This window comes from Trichechus manatus, unplaced genomic scaffold (assembly GCF_000243295.1).
Source record: "Trichechus manatus latirostris isolate Lorelei unplaced genomic scaffold, TriManLat1.0 scaffold00209, whole genome shotgun sequence".
NCBI classification, from domain to species: Eukaryota; Metazoa; Chordata; class Mammalia; order Sirenia; family Trichechidae; genus Trichechus; species Trichechus manatus.
Window position 1 is genome coordinate 3,753,382 of NW_004444145.1, and position 15,611 is coordinate 3,768,992.

General features: G+C 51.6%; 2 protein-coding genes across 2 annotated transcripts in view; one reads left to right on the plus strand and one right to left on the minus strand.

The window, feature by feature from the left end:
• Positions 1-1,588: 1,588 nt before the first annotated feature.
• LOC101347377 (keratin, type II cuticular Hb3-like) lies at positions 1,589-9,351 on the minus strand. The gene is made up of 9 exons (XM_004388357.1): positions 8,968-9,351; positions 6,499-6,707; positions 5,759-5,819; positions 4,740-4,835; positions 4,028-4,192; positions 3,639-3,764; positions 2,500-2,720; positions 2,263-2,294; positions 1,589-1,755 (listed from the first exon to the last, which is right to left on the minus strand). Exons 1-9 carry the CDS (start codon positions 9,349-9,351, stop codon positions 1,589-1,591), a joined length of 1,461 nt encoding a protein of 486 aa, XP_004388414.1.
• LOC101359236 (keratin, type II cuticular Hb1-like) overlaps positions 9,350-15,611 on the plus strand; it is a 20,845-nt gene continuing 14,583 nt past the window's right edge. Inside the window, exons 1-3 of the mRNA XM_012559071.2 lie at positions 9,350-9,417; positions 13,231-13,308; positions 14,498-14,546. Coding sequence (XP_012414525.2) covers positions 9,350-9,417; positions 13,231-13,308; positions 14,498-14,546 — 195 coding nt within the window. The remainder of the gene's footprint in view (positions 9,418-13,230; positions 13,309-14,497; positions 14,547-15,611) is intronic.

Consider the following 15,611-nt stretch of genomic DNA (forward strand, 5'->3'; position numbering starts at 1 on the left):
GCAGGGGGTGTTGCACTAAGGGACTGGGCTCTTACCCAGTGTGAGCCCTTGGCCTCCTCCCAGGACTGGGACCAATTCCAACACCTTTCCGGACAAAGCCCAGAAATGCCACAAGGAAATTCTGGCTGTAGTAGAAAGTGGGTGCCAGAGTCCTCTCCTGCTAAGGGGTAGAAGGGCTGTTTGGACACTAGCCCCCCTCCCTGCCCTGTGTTGACAGAGTACATTCCTTAGGGGGTGAGAAGGCCACAAACACTCAGTTGTCCCAGGCTTGGGTTTCGGGTGGATAAGCCAACTCTCAGTCCAGCCACCCTCAGCCCTTCCTGGTGCTGACTTGGCCAGAGCTTAGGGGCAGGCTAGGCCCTGGGCTCCTGGACGGTGTGAGTGTTTTGGTCCCTGGAGGTTCTGTGGGGGTGAGGGTGGGGGAAGAGGTCTGTATGGGAGGAGGGAAGGGTGAGGGGTCCCAGAGTTTAGATTCCTGGTAGGGGGCTGTGTGCCTGGATTCTTGGGCAGAAGGATAAGCTGTGGATCTGGATCCCTGGAATGGGGCACCTGTGGGTTAAGTCTGTGCATGATGGGGGTATCCGTGTGTCAGGGTCCCTGATGTGGGGTCTATGTGGGAGTATGTGGGGTGTTTTTGTGTCAGGGTCTGTGCTTGGGGACCTCCACCCCTGATGGGAAGTAGCACATATGATGGGTGCCAGGGGAGGAAGTACAGGAGGTCTTCGGGTCTGGGACCCCCGGCGGGGGGGTGGCATGTGTGGGTTGTCTAGGTGAGTTGGTTTGGGGGGGCATGCTCTGTATGTTTGAGGGCATGGCCAGGGAATTTCATGTACTGAGGTTGGGGGTGAGGTAGAGGAAGTGACCAGTATCCCAGCAGTGGCAAGTGATGAGGTCCCCACTAGGGTGTCAGGAGATCAGAACCCTCCCCCTCCTGGCTACAGGCTCCTCAGCGTTGCCATTCTCAGTTGCCTTCCAGCTCACACCCTCCTGGCTCTGCGTATCTGGGTTTGGGGGCTGCAGCCTACCAGAGTTCTAGCAGCAACCCCCGCCCCCGAAAAAAAACACACACACTTAAGGATGCATATGTGCACCAAAGGAGCAGGGCGCCACAGAGACACCCTTTCTCCCTGTCGAATGACTCCTCTGTTGGCTTCCCAGAGGCAAAAACGGCTAGATGGAGCGTGTGTAGGACAGAGCGCATTATATGAACAGAGCTTTATTGGAAGTGAGGAGACTAAGCAAAAACGGGGAGCGGGAGGGAGCGAGCACGTTCAAACCCCAGGGGTCCTGGGGCGGCCCTCGTCTGGATTGGCCCTTAGCCCAAGGCTGCGAGGAAACCTGTCATTTAGACACGTGGCGATAGACGGGGAGCTGCCAGGCATGCGGGCAAGGAGCCCGGCTTTCCCTGGAAGAAATGAGAGGAAGCCGTGGGTAGAGAGATGCAAGAAGGTGCGCTGAGCAGTTTGGGAAGGTCAAGCCTACTGCTTCCCAAAGCCCTTCGGCTTCTGGGCTCCGGGACCCATCGCTGGAAACGGGGACGTCGTCACTCGTCACTCGAAGGAGCCATGTATTTACAAAGCCGGGAGCACTACGCAAACCGCATGGAGCCGCAGCTCTGTCCGCAGGGGGCACCCATTCTGGTGCTCACTGCCAGGTTCCCGCTGCAGGCGGCGCTGCAGACACTGCCCGTCACTGGCTGGGAGCCGGATGCGCAGAGGTCTCCGCAGACAACCCCGCCCCGGGAGCTGCTGACACCTGAGGGAGGAGGATAGGGTTAGTTCCGAAGCAATTTCGTTCCAGCAGCCCCTACCTGATATCCAGAGTCCCCTCCTCTTGCCCAGAGCCCCTCTCCTCCATTTCTGTTTCTCCTTGAACACCCTCACACCTGCGCACTCCTTGCAGTCTTATAAACTGTTAGCCCAGGCCCTTATTATAGGCAGAAATAACTATTTAAATCACCAAGTGACTATTCATTGCCCACACCATCCTCCTTTCAAGATGGCAAATTACAGCAGAGGGCCAGCCTCCTGTATTTGTAAATAAAGTTTTATTGGAACACAGTCACACTCATTCATTTAAATACTGTTATGGCGGTGGCTATTTTCACACTAGGAAAAGGCAGAGTTGAGTAGCTGAGACAAAGACTGCATGGCCCGCAAACCTAAAGTATTTACTCTCTGGTTCTTTAGGAAAAAGTTTGTTGATCCTTCTCCCCTCAAGCCCAAGCCCTCATTTCAGAAAACAGCAGTAGAGATTACTTACAGACATTTACAGCACCAATGCCCTCACACAACCTTGTGGGGACAGAAAAGAGACCATAATTAGTAGGAGGGAACAAAACTGATGAAATCTGGGGTTAACCCGCAAATTTCCTCCCCCAAGGAATTTTGATGCAAATGAAATGTAAATAATATGTAAATATGCTTCTGGCTCTTTAAACTCTGAAACACAGTTTAGGGGAGATTGAAGAGACACCTTCCCTACAGGTGTGGGCCCCACCTGTGCTCCTCGCCCTCCAGCAGGCGCCTATAGGTGGCGATCTCGATGTCCAGGCCCAGCTTGGAGTTCATCACCTCCTGGTACTCCTTGAGCAGGCAGGCCATGTCCTGCTTGGCCTTCTGCAGGGCCTCCTCCAGCCCGGCCAGCTTGCAGCGGGCATCGTTGAGGGCCGCCTCACCCTGCTGCTCAGCCTGGCTCACTGCAGCCTCCAGCTTGGAATTCTAGGAGGTAGGGGGCCGTGGGGTTATTAAGACTCCCTGTTCTGGAATTCCGGGTCAGAGGCCTGACCACTGGCTGTCAGAGGAAGGAGGGCCCTTACCCATTTGTTAGATCAGGGGCTGCAAATTAGTTTCCCCAGGGAATGTTGGCACAATGTCTTCAATTTGAGGGAAATTTAACGTAAAAATCCAGATTCCCGGTTTCTCTTGAAAAATCGGAGGATCTGGCCACACTGCGCCTGCATTTCTGCAGGGCCTGGCCCGGTTGGATTTGATTAGCTCTACCCTTTAGATGGCTATGTGCTTTCCAGTTTGCCGCTGTCCCCACATACCCCAGTATGTGTATGGCCTGCTTCACTCATTTATTAACCTTTGTTGACATCAGAGTGTGTGATCACTGACTTAGAACCACAAGCCAAACCAAAAAAAAAAAAAAACTGTTGCCGTTGAGTCGGTTCCGACTTATACTGACCCTATAGGGCAGAGCAGAACTGCCCCATAGGGTTTCCAAGGAGCGGCCGGTGGATTCAAACTGCCGACCTTTTGGTTAGCAGCCAAACACTTAACCACTTGTGCCACGAGAGCTCCGAACCATAGGCCAGAGAGGTTAAATGTCTTGTTCCAAATCACATGGCAAGCTGGTGCCAGGGCCCAGGTTTCCTGCCCCTCAGGCTGGTGCTGCTTCCTCTGTCCCATTTTGCCCCTGGGACCGGGAAAGTCTGTATCTCCTCATCCTCCTCTATACTGCCCCCCCACTTCAGTGGAAACGGAGCCCATTTTCCCTGGAGGAGACGTGCCTGATGTTTGATGTTTGCTCCTCTTTCCTGCACGTTGGCAAGGGGAATCCTAAATCTAACGTAAACCCTTCTGCTGCAGCTAACCCCACTCTCTCCCTGCACTGAGGGGCAGATCATGCAGTACCTGGCACTTGGCATTCTCCACCTCGGCCGTCAGCCTCTGGATCACGCGGTTCAGCTCGTTGATCTCCTCCTTGGTGCGGCGCAGGGTCTCCCCGTGCCGGATCACCGTGGCCTTCATCTCCTCGCACTGCAGGAAAGCAGGGATGCTCATCAGGAAACCAGGAATGATTGTGCAGGTTGTACAGTGCTCAGCTTGCTTACCCACACATGGCAGTCCTGCCTGTGCCACCCCAATGAGAGCTGTCTGCACTACCCTGACACATCCCTGGGGAAGGACCCTCCACAGTTGTTGTCAGCATCAGAATCCCCAGACAAAAGAAGCCTTTTCTAATATATACCTTGCACCCTCCCACTGCTATGTCTCGGAGGCGGGTGTCCTGTGTCACTCACCTTGCTGCGGTACCAGGACTCAGCCTCAGCCCGGCTGCGGCTGGCAATGTCATCATACTGAGCCTTGATCTCAGCGATGATGCTGTCCATGTTCAGGTCCCGGCTGTTGTCCATCTTCACCACGACTGAGGTGTCTGAGATGTGAGAGTGGAGGATGTGGATCTCCTGTGGGGGTGGGAAAGTGGTGAGAGTGTCTTAGACCTGAGCTCCCTCTCGTAGCCCACCCTCTCACAGCCCTTCCCTCTCCCCTTCTCCTGCTTCCTCAGAAGGCCCACCTCCATGTTCCAGCCTTGCCCCTCAACCCTGGGACCTCTCAGTGCTCCTCAGGCCTACAGTCCCAAGGCTGAGAGGAGGAGGAGGTAGAGAGGGCCCATGTCTGAGGCCCACAGCCTGAGTTCAGTCAAGGCCTCCTGCCTTAATCCTCTGGGTCTAGGACCAGAGTTCACCTCTTCATGATAACTGTCACCACAGTGGCCATGAACATCAGCTTGTCTGGGGCACAGTAGATCAGACATCAGGATTCACTTATCTTCACCTCTCCACAGTAAACCTACCTCCCTACCACTCGGTTTTTCATTAAAGCCCCAGGGCAAGGGTCTCTCAACTCTGGTCTGGCCCTGGACCACCTGTCCCCACTTCCAGGGCTTCAGTGGCAACTCCTTTCCAATGTCTAACATCCTCCTTACTGCCCCACTGTTCTGTGGCCCCTCACCTCCTCATACAGTTGCCGCAGGAAGTCGATCTCCTGGGTCAGGGCCTCCACGTTGGCCTCCAGGTCTGACTTACGGAGGTAGGCACAGTCCACATCCTAAAAGAGGGAAGGTGGCACAGGGGTCTTGCTGGGGAGATAACACAGAGCTCTCATTTTCTTCCCATCAGGGAGGGGCACTCCATCAGGCTGAGCAGACTCCCCCAAACCCTCCTTATATGCTCATCCCAGTGCCTGGCATCATGGGGCTGGCAAAGTCCTTCATGCAGTTAGCAGGGTCAGGAGCAGGGATGGGTAAGGGAGGGGGAGCCTGAGGTCCCCAGGCACTTCCTCTGATACCCACTGGGATGAGTCCTCCAGAATCCACTTCTTATTACTGTCACCAAGACTAGTATAAAATGGGTCAATTTAAGCAATGTCTCCCCATCTCTGGTCCTGGGACTGAAATTTCATGGGAAGAATTGGGAATCTGTGGTCAAAAGTGGGTTCAGGGCTCAACTCTGCCCTTTCCAAACCAGTGTGACTCAGGGCAAGACCCTTAACCTCTGTGCCTCAGTTTCCTCACAATAATCCCTGCCTTCTTCATACTGAAGTGGTTGGAAGGGTCCAGTGAGAGGCCATGAGATGGTACTTTGTAAAGAGTCAAGTCTAAGAGGTGAGGAATAACTGTTACTGCTCATGACAGCATTTCCCAGCTGTCAGTCGCCTGAAAATGTGGCCATCCCTGCCATTCATGTGCCAATATTTACTGAGTGCCCACTCTGTGCCAGGCACAGGGCAGAAGGAGGTGGGAAGCCAGTGGCCAGACGGGAGTAAGCACAAAGGTAGGGAGACTATTGTTCCGTGTGAAGCAGGCAGTGTGCGCTGATGTCTGGGCTACCCAGGGAACACTGGGGCATTTGGAGAAAGGAATAGGGCTGTGATTCTGGGTGAGTCACTCAGCCTCTCTGAATCACAGGAGAGTGTCTCCTGCCTCTGCCCTCGGCTCTGAGTTGTGGGACGAGTGTTCTGGGGTCACTTACCTTCTTCAGGGCCACAAATTGATTCTCAGCGGTGGCCCTTAGTGCCACTTCCTCTTCATACCTGAGGACAAAGGGGACAAGGCTCAGTGGCTAGAACTTCAAGAGGCTGGGATTTGGGGAGGGAAAAAAAAAGAGAGAGAGAGAGAAAAGGCCTAGACAAACAGGTTCTAGGACTTAGGTCTTTTGGAGGTGGTCACAGAATCAAAAATTGTTTGCCCAGAAAGGACCTGTCCATCCCTTTCCTCTGGACACTCAAATCAACTCATGTTACCCAGTGCTCTTCCTGTTTCAAGGACTCTTATTCCTGATGTGGGTCAGGTGGTACCTTGCACATTTGCGGAAACCTCATCTCTGCTTCTGGACTGTAACTCCCTGGGGGTCAGGAACCCTGCCCTGGCTCTGGAACACTCCCCTTCCTCTCCTCCTTACATTCTTCCCCCTACTCCACCTGGCACGTGGTACATCCTCAGTAAAAATCTGATGAATTAATGAAATAAACCCATCATGATGAAAAGCAGCTAGAGCAGCTCAGAATCTCTCCAGTGTTTAAACTCTCAGCCTAGAGAAGAAAAATTTCCCCACAGGCTTCCTGTCACCCTCTTCTTCCTGTTAGGAAGTTCCTCTTGTGGTCTAATCCAAATCCATCCTGCTTTGACTTAATCCCTTTTCCTTTCTTTAAACTCTACTCCTTGACTCTGAGGACAGATGTGAAAGAAGAACCACTGTCTGCCTGCACTCACTTCTTCTTGTAGCCCTCCAGCACCTCCTGCACATGGCTGAGCTCAGAGGCCAGTCTCCCGCTGTCGGCCTCCACGCACTCAGCCTCCCGCCTCAGCGTCTCGATGTAGCCATTGAACAGAGGCTCCAGGTTGCTCTCACAGCACTTGCGGTTCTGGTAGAACTGCCACTTGGTCTCCAGCAGCTTGTTCTGCTGCTCCAGGAAGCGCACCTGGTGTGGAAGTGTGGAAAAGTCGGTGGGAGGAGCCAGGATCCCCAGCCCTCCTTACAGAGCAGGCAGTTAAGCCAGAACTAGCACTGAGATGTGCAGAGGCAAGGGTGGTTGCCATGGCCCCTGCTGGGCTCTCCTGGCCTGAGGCTGTGCCAGGAGAATCCTTGTTCCATGACTGCTTCTTCAGGCCCAAGTGAGGGTCTGTCCAGGTGCCTGTGGGTGGGAATAATAAGTGAGAAACTGAAGGGCAAAAGGGCTGTGATGGGTTACAGTGGGGCTGGGGGAACAGGTAGGCACTGGGGTAGTGCCAATCAGGGAGGGCTTCCTGGAGGTAAGGAAGGTAGAGCAGGGTTGGGAGGGACAGAGCAGGATGAAACCCTTGCATTATGAGCTTCCCTGGGGCAGGGCCTGTGGCTTACTGATCTGTCTTCGGTGGCCAGCCCAGGGCTTGGTGAGCAGTTGACTGAATGGATGGTCAAGGTGGGAAGGGTTTCCTAGGTGGCGGAGATCAGAGGGCAGCTCTCACCAGGCAGGATGGGGGGAGGTGGGGTGCGGTGCTAGGTGGCCTAAACTCACATGTGCAGTTCAGAGGTTGGACACTTCTATGTCTCTGGAGGCTAGGCAGGTAATGTAATGGGTGAAGGTGTTGGAAAATAGAGATGGTGAAGACTCTGGGGAAGTGGGGCATGCAAGCAGTTACTAAATGTCATTCATACTGGAGAGACAGCAATGGTAACAGTACCTTTGTGTTGGTCAGAGAGGATGTCAATGAGACTGGGCTCGCTGGCCTCCAGTTTTCCAATTCTCATTCATTTTAGTTGGAGTTGAGATGTTACCCTGCCTTTTAGCCCTGGACTCTTTCATCTAACTCCATGAGTGCAGCTGGTCCTTCCAGAAATGGGGAACTGGGACTGCTGATGTTTTATCTGACAATTTTAGATAGTCTTAGTTGACAGGGCTTGAGCTGAGGTAGGGGTCTCATGGCTGCCTCAGCCCCCAACTCACCTTTCAAAGCCATGGCCAGCTCACACACTGTGCCACACGAACCCCTGTGGCAGACAAGCCCTGGTGAGGAGAACAGTGGGGACCGTGCCTGGCATCACACAGCAAAAGAGGAGCTGAGTGTGGAGTCCAGACCCCCTGCACCTGAGTCAGGACCCTTTCTACACTCCACTCTCTTGCCATCTTTCCTGGGTGAGAGCATCAACACACTTGGGCAGAGTGCCTATTGAGGTGGACCCGTCCCATATGGGGGGATGAAGGGTAGCTGGGGCCGCAAACTTTAGACCCTCTGGCCCCAAGGGCCTGGAGAGCTGGAAAGAGCGTAGGTTTGGAGTCCTACTCTGCCCACCCCCCCACCTCTGTTGGCCATTGGGCAGGCTCTTCCGCCCTCATTTCTGTTCTCTGTACACTCTCAGGACTGCACTGGCACCAAACCCATTGCCGTCAAGTCAACTCCGACTCATAGCGACCCTATAGGACAAAATAGAATTGCCCCATAAGGTTTCCAAGGAGTTGCTGGTGGATTTGAACTGCTGACCTTTTGGTTAGCAGCCAAGCTCTTAACCACTGTGCCACCAGCACAGTGATCCCCAAATATCAACCCCTCACAGGCTGACTGCGGGATTTTTGCCATCTCCTTCAACTATTTTACTCAATATTTATTTATAAATGGATTCACTTAACATTTACAGTCATGTAAAGGGGAAACTTTACATTACTACCATAGACGTAAAAACCACTACCACTAAAAACAAACGAACCCAAACCTGTGATTCGGACTCATAGCAACCGTATAGGACAGAGCAGAACTGCCCCCATAAGGTTTCCAAGGAGCGGCTGGTGGATTCAAACTGCTGACCTTTTGGTTAGCAGCCAAGTTCTTAACCACTGCACCACCAGGGCTCCATAAAATGAAATCATAAAACATTATATTCTAGCTGAAACTGTTGCCCCAGACAGCTCTGAACCTCAGGACTGCTCTCTGTTAAAATCGGGAGAGTAGTTTATTAGAGAGATGTTTAAAGATGTCTATTAGCACTTCCTAAGAGTTTCTCCTTGACCCAATCTTAAGTATTGAAAGACATGAAAGATGAATTTTCTCATCTTGTGTCTCGAAGTTATTTAATGCTTCGTATCCGTGCCAATTAAAATTATCACATAAAATATCAGCAGTCCTCATTCCCCATTTCAGGAGAGACTGACCTGGTAATTCCCAGGTCCCTCGAGGACCTTCAGTTTCAGGATCAAGGGCACCCACCTTGTCAATGAAGGCAGCAAACCTGCTGTTGAGGCCCTTGATCTGCTCCTTCTCCTCGTGCTTCACGCACTGCGCGTTGGGGTCGATCTGCAAGTTGAGGGGCGTGAGCAGGCTGTCGTTGACCGACACGGTGGTGATGCAGGGGGCGCTTAGCCCGCCCACGCCGCCAGAGCGGTAGCCAAAGCTGCGGCTGCTGAAGCCAGCGCGGAAGCCTCCGCAAACGCTGCGGCTGCCGAAGCCCCCGGTGAGGCCGCGGTAGCAGGAGACGCCGCGGTAGGGGGCGGCGGTGATGCAGCAGCGGCTGGGCCGGGGCCCGCAGGCCGAGGCGCAGCTGAAGGTGCGGACCCCGCAGGCAGCGCCAAGGCGGTTGGAGAGGCAGGTCATGGTGCGGCGGCGACTGGAGCGAAGGACTCGGGCGGCGTCGGAAGAGACAGGTGGCTGGACCCCAAGGTTTGGCTGCACCTTATATCTCCCCGCTTGAGGGAGCACGCGGCCTGCGCGTTTACGAGCTTGGAGGGCTCAGGCCTCGCCCCTTGCCGAGCCGGGAATCAAAGCGGACTGGCCGCTTGGCCGCCCACATAAAACGGCGTTCGCCTCTGGCCCGTGCTTTATGAGGCCGGGAAGCGCCTGGTCAGCTGAGCGCGCGCTGTGGGCTGAGGGCCCCGCGGGACCCCTACGCCCCTCTGGCGGGACTCTGCCCGGGAAGCCCAGGGAGGGCTGGGTCATTGCCTCCGTTCCTGAGCAGGGCAGCTGGGCAGGAAGCCTTGGCCTTCATTCATTACCTGTGCATTCTGCACGGTGTGGTGGGTGAGAGAGACAAGACTGTTGTGTATGTGTGCGCGCGTGCGCGTTTGTGTTGAGGAGGGGCCGCTATAGTCCTGTAGGTTCATGCCATGACCTTGGGCAGGTGAATAACCTTTCTGAGTCTCAGTTTCCTCATCTGCAGAATGAGGCTGGTAGTAGTACCCATTTGAGAACCGTTGGGAGGACCTAATGAGTTAATGGATTGGAAAGCATTTAGGGCCTTAGCTGGCACTTAATAAGAGCTTCATAATGCTTGTTTATTTATTTGTTCTATTTATTCCCCTATTATTAATTTGCCATCCATCTTGCGTCCCTTTAAACACTTTCTCTTCCCTTTTCTCTTTCTCAGGACTTAGCTCAGACTGCCTCTGCTAGTAAGTCTCCTTCCCATCCCCCAACGCTTTCTACACCCCTTTCCACTCCACTCTGCTTGTGGGACGAAGGGAGCTGCACTGTGGAGCCTACAATGTGCCTAGCACTGTGCTAAGAGCTGTATAATACATTATTTCATCTCACCCCCAGGACAACCCTCTGAGGAGGGTATCACTGTGCCCATTTCCCAGATTAGGAAAGTGAGCTCAGAGTGGTCTAGTGACTTACTTAAGGCCACGCAACAATGGAGGGGCAGAGTGAGAAACTGAATCAGAGCCCTCCTCCACACTGGACTCTCCCAGGTTCTGAATTTTGGGGGACTGAAAGAGGGCTGAGTTCTGAGGCAGGAGTACAAACTTCTGGGCTCCGGACTTTTGGAGAAATTGGCCTGATTCAAAGTCTCCCCTCAGCTGGATCTTGGCCACAGCCACCAGTTCTGGAATGCCACAGCCCATCATAAAGGAGGTTAATTATATGTCCAGTTACCAGAGAGGAAATCCAGAGTGTGTACTCAGCAGCTAGCATTAAAGACAGAGAAGCATGCAAATCACCCTTCCTTTGCTTTTAAATGTGCGTTATTATTGTACAAACGGCAATTAAGTCCTGGAACTCCAGAGATCTTCACAGTCAGCCCTGTCTCTGGCACCTTGTTTTTCAGGGAGTGCTGCACTGCTGCCTTAGCTACCTTTTCCAGACACTCATGGTCCTGAATCCCTTTGGTCCAGCCCAGGTCTGTTTTGTAACAGTTTAATCCCAACCTTAGTTCCATCCTCTATAGAAGTTGGAGCCCAACTCTGCAGTGTCTTTTGCTTTTACCCTCAGCTGGGATCTCTGACTGTGGCTAATGCTTGGCTTCAGGGTTGTGTATTTTTACTCCCATTTTTTTCTCCTGGGAATAGTAGGATTGGAGAAGTCTTCCTTCAGCACCTTCCCCACAAGAGGAAACGGACTTACCCTGAAGCATGAACTTTTTAAATTAGACTTTGGGAGGCACTTACACAGCGCATACTTGGATCTCTTTCTGGGTTTCGTGGGTAGATGGAGAGGACTTTCTGTGCCGTCACAAACAATGAGGGGGTTAATAATCAGCCTTCCTCCACACTGATAATTTAAAATCCAGAGAGACAGGAAAGATGCCTGCTAAGAACTCAACCTGAAAGGGAAAGTATCAAAAGGTTTGACCTCTAGATCATAGTGGTCCCCGAAACATTAGTGCTAATCCTTGACTCATCCCAGAGAAACATACTCCCTGGTGTCCTCTTTATTATTTTTGGAACTCACAGGAGAGAAATGAGCTGAAGAGTGACAGATTTCAGACACAACCAAGGACTCCTCCACAGAGAGGGTTGGTAGTCACAGGTACTAGGGAAGAGGAGGGCTCTCCATTCTTACGAGATCTTCTAGAAAGCATTCTCTTTTATATCCGAATACATTGATCTAGTAATGAAAAGTGAGTGCTGTGTCTCAGTTACTATGTCTCTTTTTTTTTTTTATTCAAGGTAGGGAGTAAACCTCTACTGAGCACCCATCAGGAACCAGGTGCAGAGTGTGAACAAGGAGACTGCATTCCCAGGCAGAGCAGGCACGGACACAGAGGACCTTAACACAAAGCTGCAGGGGGTCTGGCTCTACTGGAGAGGCACCAGGCCATGTGAGTTTGGGAGAATGAGTGTTCACTATGGGGACTGGAGTCCAGAGGTCAAGGCAGAGTCTTGAAGCAAATGACACCTTGGTTGGGCCTTGAAGAATGGTTAGCAGTGGGATATGCTGAGATGAGAGAGAGGAGGGGAATTCAGGTGGAGGGAACCACGTGAGCAAAGACACAAAGCAAGGAAGGCCAGAAGATATGAGGGAAACGTTGGGCAGTCCATTTTGGCAGAAAAATAGAGAATGGGGTAAGGATAGGGGAGAGGAGGCTAGTTGAGGCCAGACAGTAGATGGCTGGGTGGGCTTAGAATGTCAAGCTGAGCACAGGAGGTGTTTGACCTGGAGACAGCCAGGCCCTGAGGGGTGTGAAGCAATGTGAAAGGGGGTATATGGAGTCTCTAAGGGTGTGTGTATGTGTCTACCTCTGGTAACCTGAGGCATCCTTATGAAACACAACTTAAACATCAAGGTTCCCATTTCAGAAGTACATTTCTTTCTTCTCTGTGGTTACTGGTCGAAAGCACGGACTCTGGAATCAGACACATTTGGGTTCAAGCCTGGACTCTGCCATTTACAAGCTGGGTGACAAGTTACATAGCCTCTCTGTGCCTCAGTTTCCTTTGTACCTAGAATGAAGATAATAAAACATGCCCAGTCTCATGGACTGAATTGTGTCCCCCCAAAATATGTGTCAACTTAGCTAGGCCATGATTCCCAGTATTGTGTAGTTGTCCTCCATTTTGTGATGATGTAATTGTCCTATGTGTTGTAAATCCTAATCTCTGTCTGTGGTTAGTAAGGCAAGATTAGGTTATGTTAGAGGATTAGGTTATGTTTGTTATGTTTGTGTTATGTTAATGAGGCAGGATTAGGGTGGGATGCAACACCCTTATTCAAGTCACAGCCCTGATCTGATGTAAGGGGGGTTTCCCTGGGGTATGGCCTGCATCACCTTTTATCTTACAAGAGATAAAGAGAAGCAAGCAGATAGAGAGGAAACTCAATACCACCAAGAAAGATGAGATGGGAGCAGAGCATGTCTGTTGGACCCAAGCTCCCTGCGCTGAGAACCTCCCAGACCCAGAGGAAGATTGATGTGGACTTTCTCCCACAGCAGACAGAGAGAGAAAGCCTTCCCCTGAAGCTGACATCCTGAATTCAGACTTCTAGCCTACTAAACTGTGAGAGAATAAATTTCTGTTTGTTAAAGCCATCCGTGTGTGGTATTTCTGTTACAGCAGCACTAAATAACTAAGACATCCAAGGACATTGTAAGGATAAAATGAGGTATGTATGTAAAGCATTATCGCAATGCCTGGTGCATAATAAGTGGTCAATAAATGGTAGCTGCTATTATTATTATTATTTCCTCTCCATCACCCTGGTCACCACAAGTGCCTACCCTGATAACCATTACTGTGCCCCTGCCCTCTCTTCCAGGTCTTGGGGCTGTGGCTTCTTGCACATTGAAACTCTCCCAGCTGGGACCCTCCGTTCCACCCCTCAGTTCAGGCTTGGGTAGGTCATCCTCAGAGCTTCCCTGAGAAGCTCTCCTGAAGCGTGTCCCAGATAACAGGTGGAAGAGGCTGCATAGGCCTGGCTCACTATTACTTACTCCCCATTGCTAACCGACACATTGTCTCATGATCTTGTCTTTCCCTCTGGTTCCAACGTCTACAAAACGTTTAAGATTAACCTATGTCCTCCTTGGAGGGTGGAAAACAAGTGATAATGATCTGAGGATGAAAAACCGAACAAAGCACCCATCTTGTGACAAGAAAACCAGGATGTTGCCAGATAACCCCCAAGAATACCAGTAAAAGATTAATTCATCTGAGACATGACCACCTCAAGGGGGAACTAACACAAACTTCTAAGACCCATAATCCTGTCCCTATAAAAGCCTTCACCTGATCTCCAGTTGGGGAGACGGGTCTTTTGGAGGAATATATTCCCCTCTGCCTCCTATATATTGATATATAATAAATTTCTTGCTGCTCACCTCACCCGTCTCAGAATTGGCTATTGCGGCAGGTGGCTCCAACCCGTGTTATTGCGGTAACACAGGGAGCCCTTTGAAAGAGATCATCTGGAGAGTGTGGCCATGTGTTTATTGACTAATTGAGGGAGACTCTGTTGGAGGTGGGGTGAGAAATCTTACAGGCACATAGGAAGGGATGGAAGTGGGTAGGCAGGCTGGGGTTTTAGGGGTCCAGATATTTGGAACCCTCAAACCACACTGCCCACGCACACCTACCAACTTCATGGGTCCCATAGCATGAAGCAACTGAATAAAGAACTCTTTGGTTGTGTGTTTGACTTTTCTACATCCCCACATATATCTTGATAGGGGTAGACACAATCTCCTTCTGGTCATGCCAAGGGTTAAGTGCTACAGGTTGCCTTGAGAACTTGGCCCCTGTGGCCCTGCCTGGGGAGCCCATGGAGAGCTTTTCTTCTCAAAGCTGCCAGGGTCCACCTTCCAGACTAAGGATGGCCCATCCTTTGCCCCTGGTCTCAGCTTATCTTATGGCCCAAACTGAAATACTCTGATGTCATGAGTCCAGCTGACCACCTGGAAGGAAGCATCCCAACCCAGCCTCCCTTTCCCTCCTTAATGATCTCACAAAGTGCAGAGTCCACAAGGCCTTGGGCAGCTTCTGTTCCAGCCCTGGCCTTGGCTGGTGATTCCTCTGTGCACCCTCAGGTCCTCAGCTGTGGAAGAAATGCTGCTGGAGCTTCAGAGTTGCCTGAGTGTAGGGTTTTCCAAAACACCGTCTTGATGAAGTTCTCCCAGAAGAGAGGAGAAATGACTGTGAAATTCCCCACTAACTTCAGTGTCTCCCTCAGGGCCAGAGTTACTCACAGATAGTCACAGCATTGAAGCCTTCACAATGTTGTATGGCACTTGTCACCCAGCTTGTAAGTGGTGCAGGAGAGAAAAGGTTGGCATTAGGACTAGGCATTCATTCCTGACAGTGAGATGGTGGAAATAACTTCTTAGCACTGAGAGTGGAGAGACTCAGGGAGAAGTGATTCCCCTTATTTACAGCCATACTGTGATAAAGAGCGAGCTGACAGGTGTTGAGTGGAATAATTCCTCACTCAAGATCTGTCAATATCTATTTTTTTTCCCCATCGCAGGAAGCTCCTATTCTCTCTCTGGCCAAAGTGCACGTGTCCATGTTCAAGATGTCAAACACTTTTCTGGGTGAAAACAGTATTTCATCAGCTTGGCTGTCCCCAAAGGTCTTCCTGAAATCAGTTAAAAAAGAATTGGTTGAGAAGGAATTGAGGTTAAACCATAAGGTAGACTCCCTCATGGTATGGGTGAGAGTCCCTAGGACAGACCACAGGGAAGCTTATGTTGTCATTCCTAGATGGAGACAAGCAGGACTCATTCTCCTGTTGCTCTTGGCCTGCAAGAGGGAGTTCTGATTGGAGGTGAGGGATGTTTGGGACCAACTCCCCACCCCCACCAAGGTTTCTGACTTACCATATTATTGTCCCTGTGCAGGTGTGAGCAGCTCCTGGAGTGGAGTTGTATGTGAAGATCACTGGCACCTGTGGGATCAGCTCCTGCGGGGTGGAGTCTGTGGCAGTAACTGCACGAAGTGTTAAGCTGGCAGGACTTGAGGTTACACCCAAGCCGTCAGTCCTCTCACCCTTCCCGTAGATCCCAGCTGACCCTCTGCCCTATGGTGCCATGTGCAGCCTGGTGGCAGGGTGTAACTGCTTGAACTTACCCTGACACATCTTCCGTCTTCTCGCATTCTCATAGCGCGCTGTGTGGGAGTTCCCCTCTCTTGCTTCCCCTAGGC

Bases quoted from the DNA above. Each gene is read 5' to 3' on its own strand.
- LOC101347377 (XM_004388357.1), bottom strand. From the start codon at position 9,351: ATGACCTGCCTCTCCAACCGCCTTGGCGCTGCCTGCGGGGTCCGCACC. The intron at 2,721-3,638 runs GTACTGCATGAT...CCTACCTCCTAG, and splicing joins TGGAGAATGCCAAGTGCCAG to AATTCCAAGCTGGAGGCTGC. The intron at 2,295-2,499 runs GTGGGGCCCACA...TGTCCCCACAAG, and splicing joins CTGGAGGGCGAGGAGCACAG to GTTGTGTGAGGGCATTGGTG.